The sequence below is a fragment of the Gymnoscopelus braueri genome (genome assembly GCF_963280865.1).
Source record: "Gymnoscopelus braueri genome assembly, chromosome: 21".
In the NCBI taxonomy this organism is placed as follows: Eukaryota; Metazoa; Chordata; class Actinopteri; order Myctophiformes; family Myctophidae; genus Gymnoscopelus; species Gymnoscopelus braueri.
The window spans coordinates 19,214,851-19,239,254 of NC_137623.1; the positions used below are offsets into that span (position 1 = coordinate 19,214,851).

The 24,404-nt window shown below is 44.3% G+C and overlaps 1 protein-coding gene across 3 annotated transcripts; it reads right to left on the minus strand.

Moving 5' to 3' along the window:
- Positions 1-906: 906 nt before the first annotated feature.
- Positions 907-22,235, minus strand: nub1 (negative regulator of ubiquitin-like proteins 1). Of its 3 annotated transcripts, none has more exons than XM_080417103.1 (15): positions 22,168-22,235; positions 18,330-18,448; positions 16,531-16,698; positions 15,909-15,973; positions 15,681-15,745; positions 15,065-15,229; positions 14,781-14,869; positions 14,122-14,228; positions 13,110-13,296; positions 12,812-12,919; positions 10,999-11,151; positions 10,269-10,415; positions 9,125-9,214; positions 7,293-7,485; positions 907-1,098 (listed from the first exon to the last, which is right to left on the minus strand). In XM_080417103.1, the coding sequence occupies exons 2-15, from the start codon at positions 18,441-18,443 to the stop codon at positions 974-976; spliced, it is 1,776 nt and encodes a 591-aa protein (XP_080273229.1). In that variant the 5' UTR covers positions 18,444-18,448; positions 22,168-22,235; the 3' UTR covers positions 907-973. The 3 variants fall into 3 exon arrangements, with proteins under 3 accessions (XP_080273229.1, XP_080273227.1, XP_080273228.1); XM_080417101.1 differs by having other exon boundaries at positions 9,101-9,214; XM_080417102.1 differs by having other exon boundaries at positions 9,101-9,214; positions 18,330-18,445; positions 22,168-22,228.
- Positions 22,236-24,404: the final 2,169 nt, after the last annotated feature.

Below are 24,404 nucleotides of genomic sequence, written 5' to 3' on the forward strand. Positions count from 1 at the left end.
GTCTCTTAACTCTTTGACTGACGGAAATAAAACATAATTTTGCCACGCCACTGCCAGCGATTTCAAGTGTTTTTACTAACCTTTGAAAAATCATTAGGTATGATCGATCCCCCGATCGCTTTAAAATACGTATCCAAGTCTCGTAGAATCGGGGGGGGGGGGGGGGGGGGGGGGGAGAAAGAGAGCCGCCGCGAGCATCCGTTCCATAGTTGTGGGCAGTTGAATGTAGGCTGTTTTTGCTAAAAAAGCAACAGAAACAGAGGAAAGGGCATTCTTCCAGATTGAATGACAAGGAAGAGAACAGGCTGTTTGTTTTGCGATCACGTGACCCGCTGCTCCTCTCCTTCTCCTTATCTGGGAGCCAAACTCCTCTCCTTCTCCTTATCTGGGAGCCAAACGGTGACCCATAGGCGAGCGAACAGCACCATCTAGTGGAAAACCACTGAAAACACATAATCTCGTCATTGCCAGTGTGGGCCATAGCAAAATACCTCGTCATTGGCAGTCAAAGAGTTAATATGGGATCAAACCCAACAGATTCACTAACTTCAGCATGCGTGCGTGTATGCATTACTATAGGCTAATTAGAGAAACTCGCTGGTCTTCATAAGAGAAACCGTTGTTTTGCGGTTAAAAAATTATAATTTTAAAGCAAAATTTACAAATAGGAAAGGATTCAGGTTGGGATTAGAATTAGACATTTCCCAGTGGTCACGGGACCCCCCCCCCCCCCCCCCAAAAGAAAAACTAAAGGTTAAAAATGGCTTTTTATAATATTGCTTGATGCATCTACTACGTGTTGTGAACTTGTCGATTGGCTGTTTTCGATGCGCGACTCCATTGTAGGATAAAGTTTGAATTGGATTGTCTGTGTGTGTGTGTATGTGTGTGTCTATTAGGAGTGTGTGTTCAGGTAAGTGTTGAGGTTAGTGATCAGCGCTCTCTCCTCTTCCAGTGTGTGTGTGTGTGTCTATTAGGCGTGTGCGTTCAGGTAAGTGTGGATGGTGGTGATCAGCGCTCTCTCCTCTTCCAGATCCACGTCCAAGTAGTCTTCTTCATGGCGAGAAATGTCGTCGAGCACCTCGTTCACCATGTCCTCTGTGCGCACACACACACACACACACACACACACACACACACACACACACGTATTACTATACTTGTGAAGACATCAACATTTTATTGACTGCCAGAATTATTTCAGATTTTTAGCTGTAGCCTGCCAGAGATTTTTCATTGAGAAAAAAAAAGGACTCAGGAGCTGAGATACAGCATTTTTAAGTTTTATTTCAAATATTCACTCGATGTCTCGCCTATGGGAGAGCGCCCTCTGGCGTGATCACAGAAGCATTACCTTATAAACTCCAGACAAACCTTTGGCTGGATTCTGACCTCCCTCTGACTGGAGGGCCCGCCCTCCATCCTATATAAGTCAGGGGAGAGTCATTTTCCGTAATTCAGTTTTTCTTCTCGTTCGATCGAGGAAGCACCTTCTCAGTCCACCTTATGGAGTCGGCACGGCGAAAGTCTCATCAGGACAGGATAATATCTTGGACCGCGAGACGCTGCTGACGGTAGGTGTTGACTTTCTTTACAAAACCTGTGACAATATCGCACGGTTCTTCCTAGAGGAACTTAACATGTTCCCTAGTTTTTCTAGCTTAAATTGCTAACGTGTAGTATAGTCTGCTACTTCTCAGTCTAGTAGCCGTGAGCCAGGGGATGAGCCTAATAAGCTCTCCTCAGCCCCACGGGCTGCTAGCCACAGTTAGCCCCGAGCTAGCTAGGAGAAAAACAAACACGCCAGCATAGTCTGCTCGGCCCCCGTGTTTTGTTTTTCCCTCCTCCCTGTTCCGTTCTTCAAGCTTAAAACGCTTAACGTGAACATGGCCTCCGCAGCTCCGAAGAGCCGGACCGGGTCCAACAGAGCCCCGGTCCCGCAGAAAGAGTGCGAGACGCCACCGACTAGCATCATATACTACCAGCTAGCGTAGCGCGTCGTCACCGGGAGCTTAACAAGCTCCCACTAGCGACACTGCTTGCAGGCTATCATGCTAACACAGAGTAAACACGACATCTTAAGATCGTGTTTTTTCTCCAGGGTGACTTTTTACCCACGAGCTAACACCGAGTAAACACACCAGCGTCGTCCGCTCTTAGTGTGCTTTCTCTGGGTCAGCGCTGCACGCCGCCAACTAGCATCATAGGATACCAGCTAGTTTTTAGCATGTTGTCACTGGTGAGTTTAATAAACTCCCACTAACAACACGTTTGGCAGGCTACAGCAAACACGGCAGCATCTCTGCTTTACATCGTGGTTTTCTCCGAGGTGATTCTTAGCCAAGAGCTAAAACACTGAACAAACACACCAGTGTTTACACTCTTAGTGTGTTTTTTCTCTGGGACAGCCCTGCACGCCACCAACTAGCATAATACGCTACCAGCTAGCTTAGTGCGTTGCCATCGGTGAGCTTAACAAGCTCCCACTAGCAACACGTTACACACTGCGTGCTGACACAGAGTAAACACGACAGCATAACCTGCTTCACATCGTGTTTTCTCTCCGAGGTGGTTTTTAGCCATGAGCTAAACACCGGGCAAACACACCAGCGTCGTCCGCTCCTACTGTGTTCTTTCAGAGACAGCCCTGCACGCCACCAACTAGCATAATATGCTACCAGCTTGCTTAGCACGTTGCCATCGGTAAGCTTAGAGCTCCCACTAGCAACACGTTTTGCACACTGCGTGCTATCACCGAGTAAAACACGACAGCATCACTGCTCCACATCGTGTTTTTCTCTCTAAGGTGGCCTCTTAGCCACGAGCTAAAACCGAGCAAACACACCAGCGTCTTCCGCTCTTAGTGTTTTTCTTTGGGACAGCTCTGCAAGCCACCAGCTAGCATCATAAACTACCAGCTGGGCAGGCTACAGTTAGCTACACGCTAACACCGACATCGTGTTGTTTCTCTGGGACAATAAAAGCTTAGCAAGTTTTTCTCCCATACACGACTCCCCTGTTTTACAGACCTTGCCACAAACAGGCTCCACGCGTGTTGTGAACAATGACCGCTGCAGCCCAGCAACGAAGGGACCCCTGTCCCTCGAAAGAGTGCGGGGTCTGCGGGAATAGAATGTCGTGTCACGACGGACACAACTCATGTGTTATTTGCCTGGGACCGACCCACGCAGCCCGAGGGCCGTGTGAGGAAGGTCCGTTCCGCATAGCATGCGGACTGACTGAACCTAGGTTCGTCAGAAAACGGGCCATACATTTCCAAATGTTTGACCCGGCCATAGGAGTCCACGTCCACCGGGGCGGAGGGGGACGAACCCCCCCAAACCCTGCGAGGCGTCCCTTCTACACCAAGTTAGGAAGAGGACACGGACGAGGCCCAACTACTCCAGGGTACAGAATATGTCCCCTATAACCAGGTCATTGAGCAGGCGATTGGCCAGTAAAACGAGCCTCTCCCCACGACTCATACTCGACCTCGAGTTACCAGCGGCGTAGCCTATGGCCACAGCCGCAGCCAGTATGGGAGAACGGTTTAATGCCTACTCCCGTTGGCAACCAGCACTGGGACAACAGTTGACGTGTCCTGGGCTGAGCCCTACTCTTCCCGCTACCCGTGGAAGAAGGGGTTGCCACACACCTCACGTCAGAAGCCACGGCTCTGACACGAGAGCCCAACTCCATTGCGAAGCACGCGTCGCCTAAACGGCAGGCGCTCCTGCTTGCAACCTACAGGCCAGGGGGGGCACCCTAGCCAGCCAGAGGCAGGCCTCGGGCAGCTACTCTACAAGAGCGAAATAAAGAAAGGAGAGGGACATGGCTGGGACTATGTCAGGAGGAGACGGTGGACTCCGCCTCCCCCTCTCTCTCTGGTGGTCCTAGAGCTCTGGTGACCGGGCGGGGCGGGGTGAACACGCTCCACCACCCGATGGAAGGGAGAATGACTTTACACACTATACATTATGTGGATAATGTTGTGTGAATGTAAACATGGGTTACGACTGTAACCCCGGTTCACTGATACTATGACCAAGATGTCTCCTTATGGCAAGACATCGGAGTGGTTATTAGAAATTGAACCCTCTCTACCTGTTTCTCCAATAAAATTTCAAACCGTTACAGCCTGATTTTCAGGGGCACGGCAAAAAGAAATGAAACAGGACAAAACCAGAACATAAGGGACACGAGCTCGCTACCACAGAGGTCTCACGGACACTTCATGGTAGCGGGGCGAATGCTCGCCATGGGGAGAGGACGATTACGCCCTGTCCCCAAGGGAACGGCTCACGGTCGACTCTGTTCAACCACTATACAGCTGCACTCTATATCCAGGGGATATATACTACAGTTCGCCTCGAGACCTCCCCATGCTAGTGAAAGCTATTTTCTCTTAAGCAGGGGACTGGCGGGCGACTTTCTACAGGAAGGCAATTCTCCCTGTTGGGAAAAAGAACTGTACAAGAAATACCCAGAGACCAAGCGAACAGCGGGCTCTACTCGTGCTATTTCCTGGTCAAAAAGAAGGGGGGGGGGCTGCGTCCGATACTGGACCTAAGAGCCCTCAATCAGTATCTAAAGGTGTTCAAATTCAGGATGTTATCAAATCCGTCTCTCCTCCGCATGGTGCGCCAGAGAGACTGGTTCACATTGATAGACCTAAAAGACGCCTATTTTTATGCTCCTTTTACCCACCACACAGAAATCTCTGCGGTTAGGGTTCTGAGGTTGAAATTACGAATACACGGTGCTACCGTTTGTAACGTCCTCAGCCCCAGAGTATTCGTCGAACTCACGCAGGTTGCGATTGGCCCTCTGAGAAGAGAAGGCACTCGCATAGCGTCTTACATAGACGATGGGCTGCTACAAGCCGACTCAAGAATCGGCGGCAAGGCAGCATACTCAGAAAGTGGTGTCTCACCTACTGAAATCGGGTTTTCAGGGTCAACTGCGTGTTGGTGCCTGCACAGACGGCGAATTTCATAGGCAGGACTCTGAACTCGCTATCGTTCAGAGCCAGCCCGCCACCGAAAAGGATCAGTCCTTTTTGTCCTGCCTAGCACAATTTTACACGGGCCGGAGGGTCTCCTTCAAAATGTGCATGGAAATGTCAGGTATGATGGCCTTAGCCGTATCGCTAAGACGATTGGGCAGTTGCTGTCGTGTGTTGGTCACAGAGGAATGTGTAACAACGCTGTGTCGCTGGAGGAATCTGTGATTCCTCTCAGACGAATGGTCTCTGCACCCGGAGATACCAGGACAGATCTGGGATCGTTTGATCGCCCCCAGATGGATCTTTTTGCTTCACTGGAAGACACGGGATGTCCGTTGTTCTTCCCAGTGGAGGGTGCAGTGCCTCTGGGTCGAAATGCACTAGTGCACGAATGGCTCAGAACTCTTTTTATGCTTTCCTCCGCTGTCCCTGTTAGGTCCCACACTCGTGAGAGTGAGGGACCAGGGGCTGATGGTGATACTGGTGGCCCCAGAATGGGGTCACTGGGTGTCAGTCGAACCTCTCCTGTACGACCGCTTGTGGCTGCTTCCGTTACGCGGAAACATGCTAACGCTAGCAGGGGGCGAGATATTTTGTCCCTGACCAGAACATCTGACTCTCTGGGCTCAGCCCATGAGGGGATGAATCTGAGTACTGAGGGGTTACCCCAGAACGGTTTTGAGATAAGGTGCGAGAAGTCTCGCACTGTGCCGTTCTAAGCCCATGTCCATTAAGTCCTTTTCTACAGGATTTAATGGATAAGGGCAGAGCCTTTTCCACAATAAAAGTCTACTTGGTGGCTATCTCAGCCTGCCGTATTTGCTTGAAGCCGAGACGGTGGGTCAGCACCGCCTGATTTGTCGGTTCATGGAAGGGACCGGACGTCTCTTCCCGAGTCAAAGTCTCCGGTGTCACCCTGGGATTTGAGCCTGGTGTTGGACTCCTTATCTCGGTCACTTTTCGAGCCTCTGAGTCAAATTGACAGAACAACTGTCAGTCAAGACTGCGTTACTGATGGCTTCAGTGACTACTGGAGAGCTCAGTAATCTTCATGCACTGTCAGTACACGAGGAGTGTACACAGTCAAGGAAGGGGCTACAAGGGTGGTTGTCAGACCCAGACCTGGGTATGTGCCAAAGAACCCCTTGGTACCAAGTGTCCTTGTGACCTTGAATGCGTTTCACCCGCCTCTTTTCGCCTCATAGGAGGATGAAAGGTTACATTGCCTTTGTCCGGTTCGGGCTTTGGAAATGTGCATTGGCAGATCTAGGGCTTTGAGAAAGTCAGATCAGCTATTTGTGTCATGGGCTCCACGGATGGTGGGCAAGCCCATTGCATAACAGACTTTCCCACTGGATTGTAGAAGCTATTCAGTTAGCCTATTCCAGTGGTGGGATGCTGCCCCAGTGGGACTGAGGGCACATTCTACAAGGGAAATAGCGACATCATGGGCCCTCTTCGGGGGGGTCTCCATTTGGGATGTCTGCAGTGTGGCATGTTGGGCTTAGGCCTTGACATTTGCCAGGTTCTACAGTTTGGACGTAACTGCAGCCCCTGTGGCGCATACGGTCCATAGTGTAGCCTCCAGACGGGGGTCAGGCCCCTAGGCTGGTTATTCTGGACTTCGAGATAACAATCAGGGAGTTTACTATATCTCCCATAGGCGAGACATCGAGTGAATATTTGAAATAAAACTATAGGTTACTGGACGTAACCCCGGTTTTATGATAATATGAGCGAGATGTCTCGAAAGACACCCTTCTTGTTTACGAACGAGAAGAAAAATGTTATCTTGAATTACGGAAAATGACTCTCCCCTGACTTATATAGGATGGAGGGCGGGCCCTCCAGTCAGAGGGAGGTCAGAATCCAGCCAAAGGTTTGTCTGGAGTTTATAAGGTAATGCTTCTGTGATCACGCCAGAGGGCGCTCTCCCATAGGCGAGACATCTCGCTCATATTATCATAAAACCGGGGTTACGTCCAGTAACCTATAGTTTTAAGTTAACAAGGAAGTGGATAGGAGTCTAAATCTTCGAACAATCATATCTCCTTGGTCTTTGGGTCAAATTAAAAAAAAATAACGAAAAAAAAAAAAAAAAAAATAGAACGCAGATCTGCGTTCTTGGCAGCCAATGTGTTAACTGATTTTATGAATGACACACACAAATACATATATATGTGTGTGTGTGTGTGTGTGTGTGTGTGTGTGTGTGTGTGTGTGTGTGTGTGTGTGTGTGTGTGTGTGTGTGTGTGTGTGTGTGTGTGTGTGTGTGTGTGTGTGTAACCTGTGTTTTCAGGACTGGAGGAGGTGCTAGGGCTAGGCTCCTCAGAGGAGGAGGAGGAGGGGGGGGAAGGTTCGGGACTTGCAGACAGGAAGCCGTGGTTGTCTAGCAGCAGCTGGGTGGCTGATTGAACGTCGCCGTCTGCCAATCTGAGAGCCGTCTGACAGCTGTCCCTGGGGAAGCCCATGTATAGCAACTATGCACACACGCACGCGCGCGCGCACACACACACACACGCGCACACACACACACACACACACACAGGTTTGTATTACGATACTTGTGAGGACATCAACATTTTAGGAAAGCGGTTTTACGAAGGACATTTTAGTTGTTTTTTGGGCATTTTTAACCGTAAGCCGAAAACCAAAGAAACCCTACATTCCAGGGGTGTTGCTTTAATTCCTGCAAAACCCACACACACACAAACAGCATGCGACATATTGGCCAACACTCACTTATATTCTAAATCAGTGGTTCTAAAAAAAAAATCATGTCAAGGAGAATAATAATATAAATACAGTTTATTTACCCCGCAGAAGAGAAGATTTATGTACAGAAATGAAATAATCAGAATTATTCAAAATGTTCCAAACATTTGAGACATTTTTAAAAATAGCAGATGTACAAGCTCGCAGCGTGGCACAAAGTGGCACGATGTGAGCTTATAGATCTGCTATTTTTGAATAGCCACATTAAGTGGTTAAAATGATTGTGATGCTACAGTATGTTAACTACTTTTGCTGGGGACCCCTTGGAACCCCACCCCAAGGACCCCACTTTGAGAACCACTGTTCTAAACCACATTAGGGTGGTATAGCATTTGTTTTACAACTTCCGTCAATCAAATTCCAGCTATGTAGGTGTAATGAATGTATTTTGCCAACAAACGGGTATATCGGGTTTCAATAATAATAAAATAGGATAATTGATACATTATCCTATCACATCCTTGGTATGAAAACAACGGAAAACAGTTATGTGAATGAAATATTATTGATTTGAGTTAACGCTGTTTCCTTAGCAGTGTTTCAACTGTAGCTCACGCTGTTCCAACCGAGAGTCAAATGCGCATTCAGTTATATTTGTCAAGACCCGTTTTCTGTATTGAAAAACATTAGGTGTTTTTTGATGGGATGACATGTTAGGTGAAAAAACCTTGAGTAATAGAGTGAAACGTAATTCTTTTTACAATTGTGACAAATCCATCGTTGTTGTCGGCGAGAAAGCTTGTATCTCCATATTGTTGTTTTTTTGTGTTTTTTTCTGTAAATAAATGCCCTACTTCAGGGGTGGACAATTTTTCTTTTTTTTTTAGAGGACCATACTCGCTTCGATAAAACGAGTGAAGGGCCGACACTATAAACATAGTGCTGAATTATATGAAAACTGCATGAATTTGCAGACATAAAATGTAGCCTTTTTTGTGTATTTTGTGTCACTCTGTTACAAAGAAATTATTACTTCATCGTATGCCATCGCAAACATAGCTGAGCTAAGAGCTACTGATGTGTTGTGGGGCTTGAAGATCTCTACAGTATATTCAACATTCAACCCAGGGAGGCTAGATTAAAAGTGTTTAAGAGAGAGTGTGTGTGTGTGTGTGTGTGTGTGTGTGTGTGTGTGTGTGTGTGTGTGTGTGTGTGTGTGTGTGTGTTACATATTGAAGAGCTTGTGACTAAATAATTACAACATTGGATCCATTGGAACACAGGTTTTTTTTACATTTCCTGAAAGGTAACAGTTTCGGACATGACAGAGACGATATATCAATCCAGGCATTTTATGAATGTTTGTTCATAGGAGCCAACCTGTGACAGCTTCTCTTCACTGACCGCCTCTCCTGTGTTGTTACTGACCGCCTCTCCTGTGTTGTTATTGGTCGCCTCACTCGCCTGGCTGGCCTGGGCGGAGTCTAACAGGATCTGTCAACAAAATAATAACAATAATTGTACAATAATTAGTATAATAACAACAAGAACAATAATAATAATAAACTTGATTAATAGCTCCTCTAATACAAAACATGCATGTTCAGAGTGAATTACATTTAACAGATGAAGAAAAAATAAACCAATAAACGTAAAGGTCCTATGACATGGCCAGAAAATATCATATTTGATACTACACGTCACGTGATCTCTCTGAAAACAATCTGAAAACAGGGCGGAGCATATCACAGATTGATTGGCATTTGCAGCAGCTCTGCTCGCCTCTCGCATTCGCATCAAACAGACCAGCAAAATGAGGAAGCGACCTCAACATAATTTGTCTTTTATTTGTAAATCTGTGTATATAAAATATATGTTCCCCCTCAAATCTCTTAGTTACACCAACATTGTTCATGTGAAGTAGCTTATTTATGCTTATCTATTTATTTAGCTATAGTTTGAACACTGCACAGGTCTCCATCTCTCCGAGGGGGCTCTCAGAGCTCCTCTTAGCCGCTCTGTGTCCCCGCTGGTCGCGGAGAAATGGAGATGCACGCATGGTGTGACCGTCACAGCTTGTTTCTAAACAATCAGTGCAATTATAAATTGATTACATTCTCATCTAATATTTATTTATTATAAACGTGTTTTGGGGTTCATTATTGTATTCTCCCAGCTCGCCGGGGCAAGCTTACTGCAGACTGAGACGAGACCCAGCGAGCGGACCCAGCGAACAGACTGTCAGTGGGCACAGCGCATTTGAAAACAAAGAGGCTGTATGAGGAAAGCATCGATCTGTATCATTTTAAATGTTTGCGTTGGCTATTCCAAAATGGCAGATACACAAGCTCACAGCGCGTCACTTTGTGTCGCACTGCGAGCTTGAAAGATCTTGAAAGTGTGAGAACTACTGATTTGGAAGGCATTTGTAGAATCAGCCTCAGGTCTTAATGGGTTAAAACGGGACATGAAAAGGCCCTAGTGGTTAGAGAAAACAGTTTGGTTATCAGGAGGTCACCAGACTGTATGTAGACAGACAGGTACATACATTGTAAGCAGTGTTGAGGTCTCCATCAGCTTGCTGCAGAGCTCTGGCAGCATCTCTCCTGTTGATTCCCATGGCGGCGAGTGAAGCTATGGACTCCATCCTGGACCTCCTCTTCTCTCTCTCCCTCTGCTTCAACTCCTCACGCTCCTACACACACGCACACACGCACGTTTGTATTGATATACTTGTGAGGACATCAACATTTCAGGACAGCGATTTTATGAATGCCATTTTGAAACATTTGCGGCTTTTTTGAACCGTAAGCCTAAAGCGGAAAAATAGCAGATCTACAAGCTCATGCTATTTTCCGGTTTGTGACATGGCCACATTAGTATAAGATAGGGAAAACTCAAACCCTAACACCTAAACCTAATTTCTAAATGTCTAATCCTAATCTGAGAGTATTTTTCTAATTGTAAACAGATCTTTAAAAAGCTTTTTTATAACCATATAAAAACAAGTTCCTTGTGAGGACCAGGAAAATTGTACTATACTTGTGGGGACATCTGGCCCTCACAAGTATAGTACCCCCAGGGGTCCTTGAGGGGGTTCCAAGGGGTCCCCAGCGAAATGTGCTAATATAGCATCAAAATCAGTTCAACCACTTTAACCCCTATACACATCGGCTATTTGAAAATATCAGATCTACAGGCTCACAATGTGTCACATTGTGCCACGTTGTGAGCTTGCTTGTAGATTGGTTTAACATCATAAATCTTGTGTGTATTACCTGTCTTCTGGTAGTGATGTACGCGACACATGATTGGATGTCTCCCTCGCACGCCCTCAGAGCCAGCCTGCTCTCTCTCTCACTGAAGCCTATCGCCATCAACTGAGTCATCTTCTCGGAGTCATCACTAAGCCTGCTGTAGAGCACCTCCACCTGGAATACAATGGAATAACAACTATAGGGAAGCTGTCTGACTCTGAACCCTCCCTAAAACACCCTGGACAACGCTCCACACGTCCTAGACTCTTCCCCCTTCCCTAAAACACCCTGGACAACGCTCCACACGTCCTAGACTCTTCTCCCTTCCCTAAAACACCCTGGACAACGCTCCACGCGTCCCAGAATCTTCTCCCTCCTGGCTCCCGAACTGTGGAACAAACTCTCCATTGCAGTTAGAGCTGCAGACTCACTCCCAATTTTCCCCCATAATCTGAAGACTCACATCTTCAGACTCAACCTCAGCTCTTCGCACTTGACCTAGTTATGACAACCATGCAGACATACCGTGGTATTATGGTGGTTTAATCTCATGTTTTGGGTTGTTTTTTGCCACAATGTTAAAACTTAGATAGCAGATTATTTAGACAGATGAAAGGTTCATTGTTTACCTGGTATACTAGTTTGCGGAGGTACTACACTGTCTCTCTGCATTCTATGTATGTGATACCTTGGTTATTGTAAGTCAATCTGGATAAGAGTGTCTGATACATGCCTATAAATCACACAGCCTGCTGTACAGCGCCTCCGCCTGGAACACAACGGAATAACACTAATCACACAATATCAGTCACCAGAAGCAGGGACGTGTGTTTTCAACGAGTCTAACATTAATCAGGCACCACCCCAGCCACAAACTGTTCATACCCCCCTGCTACGACCGCGGCCAGGCAAGGAGGCCTACCGTAGTATCAAGGGCAAGAAGACCACCAGTTTATGAACAGCTTCTACCTGGCTACCATCAGAATGTTGAACAAGACCTGATCACCACCTGTCACCAGGCTGGTTTGTCAACTGGAACACTTAACTTGAAACAGACCGTTTTCCTTCATGCGAGTCTGTCCCTCTGTGAAGACTTTACTTTCCCTGTGGACCTGACGTGTGGATGTTTACCTGTGAAGTTTCTGACCTGTGTCTGTGTTTCTTTGTTACGTGCAGGGTTGCGAGGACCCGTCGGTCTATGTGGGAAATGTTTGTGGGCTCGGACCTAACTAACTGGAAATATGTGTGAAACTAACTGGAACTGTGTATAAAACTGAACTGTACCATATAACCTGAACTATATTAATATAATTACGTTGAACGGCAATCTCTGGTGTCTGCAGCTTATGGTGTGTGTGTGTGTTACAGTGTGTATTTATAGGGTGTGTAGAGAACGGACAATTCATGCACAGCCTTATGTAGTGGTTAGGCTACTGTTATTGAACATTTTGTCAGGTGAACTATCTGGCTGGCACCCCGGACCATTTTGCATTCGGCAAAACCGTTACAGTGTGTGTGTGTGTGTGTGTGTGTGTGTGTGTTTGCACCTCATGTCTAATCATGCACATTCTGTACGTACCTGCTGCTATGTGGACCTACCGATGTGTAACCACTTTAACACCTTATGTTTAACCTCATGTACACAATGTTTCTGCTGCTCTTATGCACTGTGTGTATGTAGATCTTTTATGTTCTCTTTGACATGCTCATTTAATGTTTGATTTGTGGGCGTGTGCATGGAGGAAGATGAGCTATGGGAATCACACAGGTGAATTAAATCATGATTAATTTTGTGTATTTGTATGTCAAAAGTCCATGTCCCTTCAAGATTTACCTGCTGAAGTTTGTCTCTGGCCAGAGCGTCATTTCCATCGATGTAGGACAACAGACTCTGTAGGAGGTAGAGACGTAGGAACAACACCTCTTCTTTACCCGTACTCCCCTGAAAACACACAGAGAAGATTGTATCATGAACTATTGTGAATCATAACTGTTGTATCCCTGTTGAGATCTCTTTTTATGTTGATATCTCTTTTGTATGTGTCAGGGCCTGAAGGCAACGGGCAGACCCGCACATCACTACTGTGTATCGTGTGTGTGTGTGTGTGTGTGTGTGTGTGTGTGTGTTTTACCTTGATGTTTCTTAGGCGTGTGTACTGCGTTCCGTAGCACTGTGTGAAACATTCCTCCGCCCTGTGGAGGCGGAGCTTGCCGTCGTCCAAACAAGACAGCGCCTCCAGAGCGCGATAGCACCACACGATGTCCAACTGCAGTACTGCATAGTTATCTACTGTACTCAACAGAGCTGAGTCGCACGTCCTAGAACACACACACACACACACACACACACACACACAAACACACACAGTCAATACTTAACAAGTGTTCATTTCGTCGACTAAAACTATGACAAAAAATGATCGTCGGTTACCTGTTTTCACTGACAAAAAACAAATAAGAACTAAGCAATGATAACTAAAACTATGACTAAATAAATATATTGACACTTTTTCATCAACAAATACAAACTAAATTGTTAGGGGGGACTAGTGGAGAAGAGATCCAGTAGAACTAAGACAATGTCTTGCTCGGGGACACCTTGATTTGATGACGCAGTTATGGATGCGCCATGTCTCCTAAACCCATGTGTCACAGACATAAGAAATCAATTTATCCCATTAAGACCCGAGGCCGACTTCTAACAGTTTTATGAAAAACTTATGTTGCTGTATCAGTGGTTCTCAAACCTTTTTATGTCAAGGATCCCTCAACATTATATGTATTTGGGCGTCGACCCCCATCTCAAAATAATTGGTTCCAGGGACTCCCAGAAGCAAAGATTTGAGAAAAATGTTCAAATGTTTTTGTTTTTTTTAAAGGACGCGACATGACACCAGTTTGTCGGGAAGGCAATATATGCAATATACTGTCTTTTGCAATACATACAAGTATTACAGATTAGAGATTGATAACAGGTGTTATAGAGGCTGTTTGACATGAATATGATGAATTGACATTTACAGTTTTGCACTTGTCCTTTGGTGCGACTTGGACACAAACACTTTGACCAATACTGTCTTAATATCTGATTGAACGTGTGTGTGTGTGTGTGTGTGTGTGTGTGTGTGTGTGTGTGAGACAGACCCAAAGTGTTGGTCAGCCTGCAGCAGATGACACAGAGCGTCATCGTAGAGCTTCCTCTTCATCAGAGCGCGACCTTTCTCATGTAGACCCATCGCTACGATCAATGCCTGGAGATACACACACACACACACACACACACACACACACACACACACACACACACACACACACACACACACACACACACACACACACACACACACACACACACACACACACACACACACACACACACACACACACACACACACACACACACACACACACACGTGTGCATTACAATTTTTCCATCTATTTTCAGCTATTTTCAGTCGATCTACAAGCTCAAACGCGTCATGCTGGGATGCGTTGTGAGCTTGTAGATCGGCAGGGTGTGTGACGCACAACAAAGTATAACATAGGGAAAACTCTAACCACAAACCCTTGAACCTAACCTCTATTTTTTCTAATTTTTTATCGTATCACTAAACGCCAACCTGAATCTTCTCCTAATTGTCAAAAAGTAAAAAACTCACAAACTCTATTTCTCAAATTCAACTATACTTGTGGGAACGTTTAGTCCTCACAAGTATAGTAATACAAACACTCACACACACACACACACACACACACACACACACACACACACACACACACACACACACACACACACACACAACCTTCTTCTCCTGGTGAGGGATCTTCAAAGGGTTTCCTTTCTGGTCAGCGATCTCCAGGAAGGGGGTGGAGCCTGGATCGTCAGTACCGTCTGCAATAACACACTTTTATTAGTTTTATTCATTCATATTATTACAGTATGCTCCAATTGTTGCTTGCATCTCCCTATTTCAACTTTTTAACAAAATCATTCAGATTAGATCAGATAACAGATCTTACAGACCTAGCTCAGACAGGACGGTGAATCATTTACAGTACATTAGATTAGATAACAGATCTCACAGACCTCTCTCAGATAGGATGGTAAAGGCGTTGCTGGTTCTCTCCAAGTCATGTTTCTGTTTCTTCTTCTTCTGGTCTTCAGAGATCTGACGCTTCCTGTCCTCCTCACTGACCTTCAAGACCATCACCTTACTGTTGTTTTTAACCTTCTGGTCGTCCAAACGCAGATCTACAAAACATACGCGTCACAACACCACACTGAGCTTCAAGACCATCATCTTACTGTTGTTTCTAACCTTCTGGTCGTCTACTGTTATATAGCGCGAGGATGAAGTGATCGGTTGAATGATTATTTAAATTGGCATAATTCAGCTGGGGTATGCACATAGGAAGCTCTGTCTGTCTGTCTGTCTGTATTTCTTCCCTCGTATCTCGTCTGTGTGGATTGCTATTGGGAATGGAATAATTTCTATTTACAACCAGGAACAGCACGGAAGCTAAAGTTATTCTTATGTCTGTCTGTCTGTCTGTCTGTCTATCAATCGCTGTTCCATTTCTGTGGTTTCTGTTTTTTAATAGTGTGGTGTGCGCACTGACTCAGGACTGACCGCTTTCTTTTTCTCCCAAATGAAGTAAGTGTGTGTGTGTGTGTGTGTGTCTGTGTGTGTGTGTGTTCTCACCAGCTGACACAGTTCTTCCGTTCAGAATCAGTTTGATGTATTTCAGTCCGTATTCCTCTGCGATCCTAAACAACAACCAATCATATTGATAAGAGAGATTATTGTTTTTAATTGCTTTCATGGCCATTAACTCTTTAACATTATTAACTGATAACGATTAAAATGCACAATTTTGAATGGAGACACATCTGACTCTCTCACTATGCATGCGTGCGTGAGTCTGCGTACCTGTCCATGACTTCCTGTGCCAGAACATCCAGTTTAGTTTCCAGGTAATGTTTCTTTTTAGCTTCCTGGAAACAAACAATAATCGTTAAATCTTTATTTCCCTCCGGAGATCAAACCAAAAACCAATCTCTCACGACTGAAAACATTTGTCGGGTCACAACCGTAAGGGGTCATTTGGAACCCCCTCAAGGAACCATGAGGACCACACTTTGAGACCCACTGGTGTAGCAGAGTGAATCTCAACAAAAGAGTGTGCATCAAGGCCACTGAGGTCATTTTTTGAGGTTCAAACTGAGGGGGCCACAGAGGCCATGACCTTCATGACCTCCGTGAAATTCCTGCCGTGGCAGGGACCCCCAAATGTGTAATATCTTCTAGATTTATCACATCTACAAGCTCACAACGAGTTGCATGTGAGCTTGTAGATGGGCTATTTTCAAATAGTCGATGTGATGCTATATTAACTAATTTTGCCGGGGACCCCCTGGAACCCCCTCAGACCCCTGAACAGTGTGTGTGCCAAGTTTGGTGTGGATCGGCGCTACGGTGCGTCTCGCAGGTCTGGTTCCGGATCCCAACCCTATAACTTTAAGTCTAGTATTGTAGTAAAAGTACTCAGTACCTTCCTGAACTCTCTAGGTAGTAGTAATTCCAGCGTGGCGACGCTGGTCTCTCTGAAGGTCTGGTTTCCTCTTCCTCTGTGGACAGCCTGGGCTCTGATGAGCTCTAGAGCGTCCCCTACCTGCACCACAGATACACACAGCAGCGAGGCATAGCGCTCTGCTAGCTCCTATAACACACACACACACACACACACACACACACACAAAGACGCACGCACGCATGGCACAAAGAGAGAAGAGAGAGAGAATCCATAAATGATTATCTATCAATTTCACACCCCATGAAGCCTTGAATTTAAGGAGATTATTTTGTTTTTGTCACATTCCTAATCCAATAATTTGATGACCGGTGGAGACTAAATTGAGTTTCCTACTGAGTCTCCTATTGACCGATGACCAGGTCATCGAATTATTGGCTTAGGAATGTGACAAAAACAAAAACATCTCCATGAATTCAAGGCTTCATGGGGTGTGAAATTGATAGAAAATCATTTTATGGATGTACTAATCATTGTGTTTATTCCTGCACTGTCCACACAGAGTGATCTCGGTACCAGAGTCTGGTAATTGCCGGTTTAGACCGATTTTAAAAGTTGGCAAATGAAATATAGATGAAAAAAAAAGTATGAAATATCCAACACGGATGCCTAAAGACTTCTCAACAGCTATACACACTGCGACTGTCGCATCCAGGTGAAACACGACGTTAATCATAAAAGGTGGACATGTTAAAACGATACCACTTCAACTGAAAAGCTCTATGAGGAGAATACAAGATTCCCACAAATGCTTAATCAACTTTCCCAAAGCTGTCCCAAACAGACGCACGGACGGCACCCACTGCCTATTTATTACAGTACAGTATAACCTGTGAGTAGCCTATACTATCGGACCGATAGATTTTCAACCGAGAAAACCCTGCCTTCAACAGCGTCACCAGACCCTGAATGTGAGGCTAGCGATTCAGGAGTTGGTGCCAGGCTACCAAACCTGCCTACCAATGACGAATATATATATATATATATATATATATATATGTGTTACAGTATGATTGGAAAACCAGTCAGATAGAAAAAGGAGTGCTTGTTTTCTTCGAGTTCACCTCCCATGCTCCCCCATGGCGGGCAGCCTTTTTTTCACAACAAATCAGGAGAAAATCAACTATTATCATCAACTTTTCTCTATCCCGGCAACACACTCTCGCGGGATCTAGCAGGTGCTTTTGGTAAACATTGGACGTTCGCCCACTTAGAGACCATTTGTAGGATTTGTGTACCATTTTGCTTCTAGTGGCTACAATTGGGATGGTCTATCTTCATAAATTAACCATCTTTGAGGTGACTTTGCAACGCTTGGCACGGTGACTCGCTCGCCTAAGCTCGCTCGGCGGTGCCTCTTGTGGCTCAAGTCCCCTTCAGATGCCCCCTTCAGACGCCTCCATCGGTGAAAACCAGTGCACCTTTTTCAATCTGACTGGTTTTCCAGATATCTTTTTTTGCAGGTCCGGGGAATCGAAACCGGGAACCTTTCGGTTAGAAACTCGCTCCTCTAAGCTTTAGGGTGCCGCTGCTCCAAACATATATGTCGTATAGATGTCTTTAGATGTGTATTCATTCATGCAGCTGTTGCTTGCCGAGACATTTATTTGAGACTTGGACTTGACTTGTTGTTGAGAGGGTTTAATAAAAAGAGCATTATTGGAGTAAATAAGGCTCCGTCACGGAACTCTGACACACCTGCATGTGTTGGAGTCCAGGTTTTACACACCTGCCTGTGATGGAGTCTAGGTTTTACACACCTGCATATGTTGTAGTCCAGGTTTTGTGTCTTCGGTAAAGGGAGGATTCCATAACTCAACCTTCTCCTGTTTGAGATGCTGCTTCAGCTTAGCTTCAAGATTCTCCTCTGACATCACTGCTGAGAAAGAGAGAGAGAGAGAGAGAGAGAGAGAGAGAGAGAGAGAGAGACTGATTAAGTACCTGACACAGCGGTTCTCAATGCTTCACAATCTGCAATTTTCTGCTAAAGTTTTCCCCACAATATGTCCATTTATTTTAGTGTTGTACATTCGTTTGGTAAACAAGGGTCGGTATGTGGTCACTGTTGGTCACAGGTGAGACATAAACAGATACAAAGTTAAAGCTCTATATTCTATTAGTAGGCCCTAATCACTGCTATAGTGTTTGTTCAGTAACAGTGTTAAATAGCTCTATATTGTGATAGTAATCATTGCTATAGTGTTTGTTCAGTAAGTGTTAAATAGACCTATATTGTGATAGTAATCATTGCTATAGTGTTTGTTCAGTTACAGTGTTAAATAGCCCTATATTGTGATAGTAATCATTGCTATAGTGTTTGTTCAGTTACAGTGTTAAATAGACCTATATTGTGATAGTAATCATTGCTATAGTGTTTGTTCAGTTACAGTGTTAAATAGACCTATATTGTGATAGTAATTATTGCTATAGTGTTTGTTCAGTTACAGTGTTAAATAGACCTATATTGTGATAGTAATCATTGCTATAGTGTTTGTTCAGTAACAGTGTTAAATAGACCTATATTGTGATAGTAATCATTGCTATAGTGTTTGTTCAGTTACAGTGTTAAATAGCCCTATATTGTGAGTATTGTGAGTAATCGTCGCTATAGAGTGTTTGTGCAGTAATAGCGTTATATTCTATTAGTAGTCCCTAATCACTGCTATAGACCCGTGGTTCCCATCCACGGCACCCAAGGCTTGCATTACATTGTTACTCTATAGCACCTTACATTTATGTCACATTAAACTACGTGTATATGTAAATAATTTCCCCTAAAGATACAGTATGTAACGAGGAAAACGTGAGAGAATATCCGTTTCCATTAGGACAGATTGAAAATAACTGACGTTTAACCACTTGAGCGCTAGCATCCTGATTCTGGGACGAGTCACGTTGTGAGCTTGTAGATCTGCTATTTTTGGTGAAGAGATTTGGTGTTGATGGAAAAAGAACGCACCAAGTACAGTGAAACCCGGGTCCGCTTTACTAAGTCTAGACTAGAGGTGGTTAACACATTCAATCCGGGAACGCATCTGTGTCATTTTAGAGTTTTAGCTATAACCATTATTTTATACTTTGACTATTAAAAAATAGCAGATATACAAGCGCTACGAGCTTGTAGATCTGCTATATTTTTTTCATTGTGAACATTTGTGCTAACCTTTGAATATATATATTCTTTGAAACAATATTTTTAACTCAAATCTTTGCTTCCGGGGGGTCCCTGGAACAAAATATGTTGAGATGGGGGGGTCGGTGGCCAAATACATATCATTTTGGGTATGGTGGTTTTACCTAGCTGTAGTATACAACCCTCGTAGACGTATTTATGATTCTGACGTTTTCAATCTACGAGAGTTGTAGGGTGCACTTCCTATAGTGCTTTGGACTTTCTGCACTATGCCCCGTAGACACTCCAAACATTGTACAAAATGAAAATAAAGGTGCTTACCGCCGAGCCCCAAATGTTAACTACTTCTACGGGGTAGTAGTGTAATGTAATAATCCATATCTTTCAATAAAGAAGTGTTTTAATGCCGTCTGTGGCCGAACGCCATTTTTTCACCCTCGTTTACTTCCTGTTTACATTTAGTGTAATTCCGGGTTCCACCGGATGCGCCCCCTCACTCACGTCACTACCGCCCATTGGGAACTTCCGACAGAATCGGCCACAGACGGCATTAAAACACTTCTTTATTGAAAGATATGGATTATTACATTACACTACTACCCCGTAGAAGTAGTTAACATTTGGGGCTCGGCGGTAAGCGCCTTTATTTTCATTTTGTACAATGTTTGGAGTGTCTACGGGGCATAGTGCAGAAAGTCCAAAGCACTATAGGAAGTGCACCCTACAACTCTCGTAGATTGAAAACGTCAGAATCATAAATACGTCTACGAGGGTTGTATACTACAGCTAGGTTTTACCCATCAAAATGTGTTGTTCCAGGGACTATCTAAAATGACACATGGGTTCCCGGATTGAATGGGTTAAACTGAACTGAAGTGATAAATTCCAAATATCACAGTATTCTGCAGCAGCCCTGGACTTGCATTGCGGCACCCACTTTGAGAAACCCTGCTATAGAGTGTTTGTTCAGTAACAGCGGTCTCTCCAGCTCTTTAACTCGTTAAACACGGGAAAGCATCCGTGTCATTTTGGATTTTTGCGTTGGCCATTCAAAAATAGCAGATCTACAAGCTTACAAGCTCACAGCGTGTCACAAGCTTGTACATCTGCTATTTTTGCTAAGTGTTTAAAGTGTTTGAAAACAATTTACACAAATCTTACAATTTAGGCATTTAGCAGACGCTCTTAATTCAGAGTGACTTACAGTAAGCAAGGAAAATACAAGGTAATACATCAAATGCAAAGAATATTCTCTTCTGAGGGTCCCTGGCACAAAACATTTTCAGATGGGGGGATCCGCGGCCAATTATAAATTAAATTGGGGGTCCTTGGCATAAAAAGAAGTTTGAGAACTACTGATTTAGAAGGAATTTGAGGCCTCAGGTCTTAATGGGTTAATAAACATAAAAAACATTTTCAGGTGGTTCTAGACCTGTTACTTGACGATTAGTTATTATACAAATAATTGTGATTAACGACTGAATTGTTTGAACACTAGAACCAATATTTGTGGGCTTCGTAAACCAAAATTGCACAGGTCAGTTATGACAAACGTCTTGGAAATGATGACTGACATATCTTGATACTTTCAGAATTGTTCTAAAAAATGTGGAAATAGCCGATCTATACAAGCTCACAATGCCACGCATAATAGTGACACGTTGTGAGCTTGTATATTCTACAAGCTCACCGAATGTAGATAGTCTATTTCCACTGTTCTTTGGAAAATGTTTGAAAATGTGGGAACATTTTTCAACATGGAAACGATTGACAATTATGCAAAATAATTATCTAATTTGTGATTAGACGATTATGTAATAATTGTGACAGGCATAGTAGGACACCAATTTCATCCAATCAAGAGAGAGAACCCATTTATCAGCTTCGGTTTCATAGTGTTCCAGTTCCTATTGTGTCTGTATTTTATTTGTGTCAACACTTCCAACTTTATTGTATCCTCTTACTTAAGAACTGGAGAGACAAGGAGACCCCTTACTGAACAAACCCTCTAAAGCAATATAGAGCTATTTAACACACACACACACACACACACAGTAGTGAGTGACAAACACAAGTACACACGCACAGTGACCACAGTCGCGCGTGCACACACACACACACACACACAAAGGAAGAGAGGGGGAGAGAGAGAGACAGACAGACAGACAGACAGACAAAGACGGAGAGAGACGGAGAGAGAGAAACAAACAAACAAACAAAAATAGAGACAGAGAAAGAGAGCGACAAACAAACAAACACAAAGAGAGAGAGAGAGAGAGAGAGAGAGAGAGAGAGAGAGAGAGAGAGAGAGAGAGAGAGAAAGAGCGAGAGAGAAAAACAAATAAACAAACACAAAGAGAGACAGACAGACAGACAGACAGATAGACAGACAGAGAGAGACAAACACAGTGAAGGGACACCGACACGGGCGGGCGCGCGCGCGCAACACACAAATGCACAAATACCGTGTGTTTGTTGGTTGTTGTTTTCTTCACGTCGCTCACAGCTGATTCTTCCAGTTCCTTCTGCTTGTTGTTTTGGTCACGTGATCATCCCGTCACATGACATTACGTACTTGACGCATGCTCTACGGCGGCTGGACGAGGACAAACCTATTTGAACCATTAAACTTCCCACTTCCCTCACACTACCCCTAGCATGTCATTCACAAGCCACATCCCAATGCTCACATTTATGCCTCCTTGCCAAGTGTCAGATCAATTATAATTTAGTACATAATATAAACATACATGCAAATGGTTAATCAAACTAAAAGCTATACACAAAACTTAAAAACCAGACACACACACACACACACACACACACACACACACACATGTAAATATATATAAATGTTACATATACATATATATATTCCCATAAGACTATGCATTAAGACAGTACTCCTCACCCCAAACTCCTCACAAATGGTGGCAGTACCACCTACAGTGCATCATTCATTAACTTAATGTACAACCGTTGTTTTCCCATATTACTGTGTAAATATATAGGCCCAATGCACTTCCACATTCACCAAATCCACCTCCATCTGCCGGTTTGATCTCCAATAGCTTCATCCCTCTAGTCTTGACTGATAGTCAGACATTTCATACCAGAGATACCAGAGCCTGTCAGAGTTTCTCCAGGACTCATGTGAGGGTAGTTTGTCAAACACAGGCAAAGGGTCTTTAATCTCCTAGCCATCAATCGTTGTGTTGGTCTGCTCTGCAGACGCTCTGTGGGTGTATTTCCTTCCAGGGGTCCTCGCCTGCACACAGGATATACTTCTGTGTGCAAGTGCATACTACGCTGTAGTAGGCCTAGTGTTTATCTGTAAAGAAGATAACGTCTCGGTGAGGTGGAAACCTCATATCCGCTGTAGTGTGATCAAGTATGGCTTTAATTTACGGAAAAACACAAAAAGTTAAAATATGGAGATAAGAGGTTTCTGCCCTGCAGCAACCACATGTGTTTACAGCAGACTAAATACCATTTTGGACGTTGGGTGTCTGGGGGAGGAGATGACATGCTCAAACTCCAACTCTCTTGCAAACCTTTTGAATGTCTTACATACAAATTGGAACCCACACAATCAGTAATTACTCAGTACGGTTGGCAGCAGACCATACATATCTAGCAAACAGAGCTTTAGATCTCCAGCACCATGTGTGGTTTCTGCTGACAGGTCTGGAAGCAGTTCTATTTCCAAGAATAGGTCCATACTGAAGATTGGCCATGGCCGTGTGTAACGCATGTGACATCAGTGCATCCTTTCTGATGTTCTTGTAAGCAATTAAAACTGTAGAATAATGTTAATACATTTTAAAACAACATGCTGTACATTAATTGATCAGGAGTGCCCACTCTTCCAAGGTGGCCAGTTTTCCCTAGTGCCCAGAATGTTTTGGTGCCCACCTTTCCTGTTACCCTCAAGGAATAGGGTTAGGGTAGCAAAAGTGATTGATTTGCACTGCAGGATGCTGAGAGTCCCACGACAACTGCCCTAGTGGTTGTACATTGGCTGCGAAACTGTGCCCCCTGGCGGTAATACAATATTACCGCCAGGGGGCACTAGTATTACTAATACTAGTGAATAACATTGTGTACAGGAGGGAACGTGGTACTAAACACCGTTATATGGTGCCGCCCACCAGCGTTGCCATGTCCGCTTATTATAAGCTACTTTGGGCTTTTCCCCCCCTGTAAAGTTGCTTTTGGTAGTTGTGGTGGGTTGCTGCTTTTTTTTGGCCTTGTTTCTAAAGTGTAGTTGATTATTTGGGCTTTTTTCTAAAGTGTAGTTGCTTATTTGGGATGGCTTCCAAATGTTTTAATTATCTAAACCAGTGGTTTTCAAATATTTTCATGTCATGGTGGACCCCCAAATTACATAATCAATTAACTATTATTACACTAATGTATTCGTCCCTAACCCCTAGCTGTAGTATACAACCCTCGTAGACGTATTTATGATTCTGACGTTTTCAATCTACGAGAGTTGTAGGGTGCACTTCCTATAGTGCTTTGGACTTTCTGCACTATGCCCCGTAGACACTCCAAACATTGTACAAAATGAAAATAAAGGTGCTTACCGCCGAGCCCCAAATGTTAACTACTTCTACGGGGTAGTAGTGTAATGTAATAATCCATATCTTTCAATAAAGAAGTGTTTTAATGCCGTCTGTGGCCGAACGCCATTTTTTCA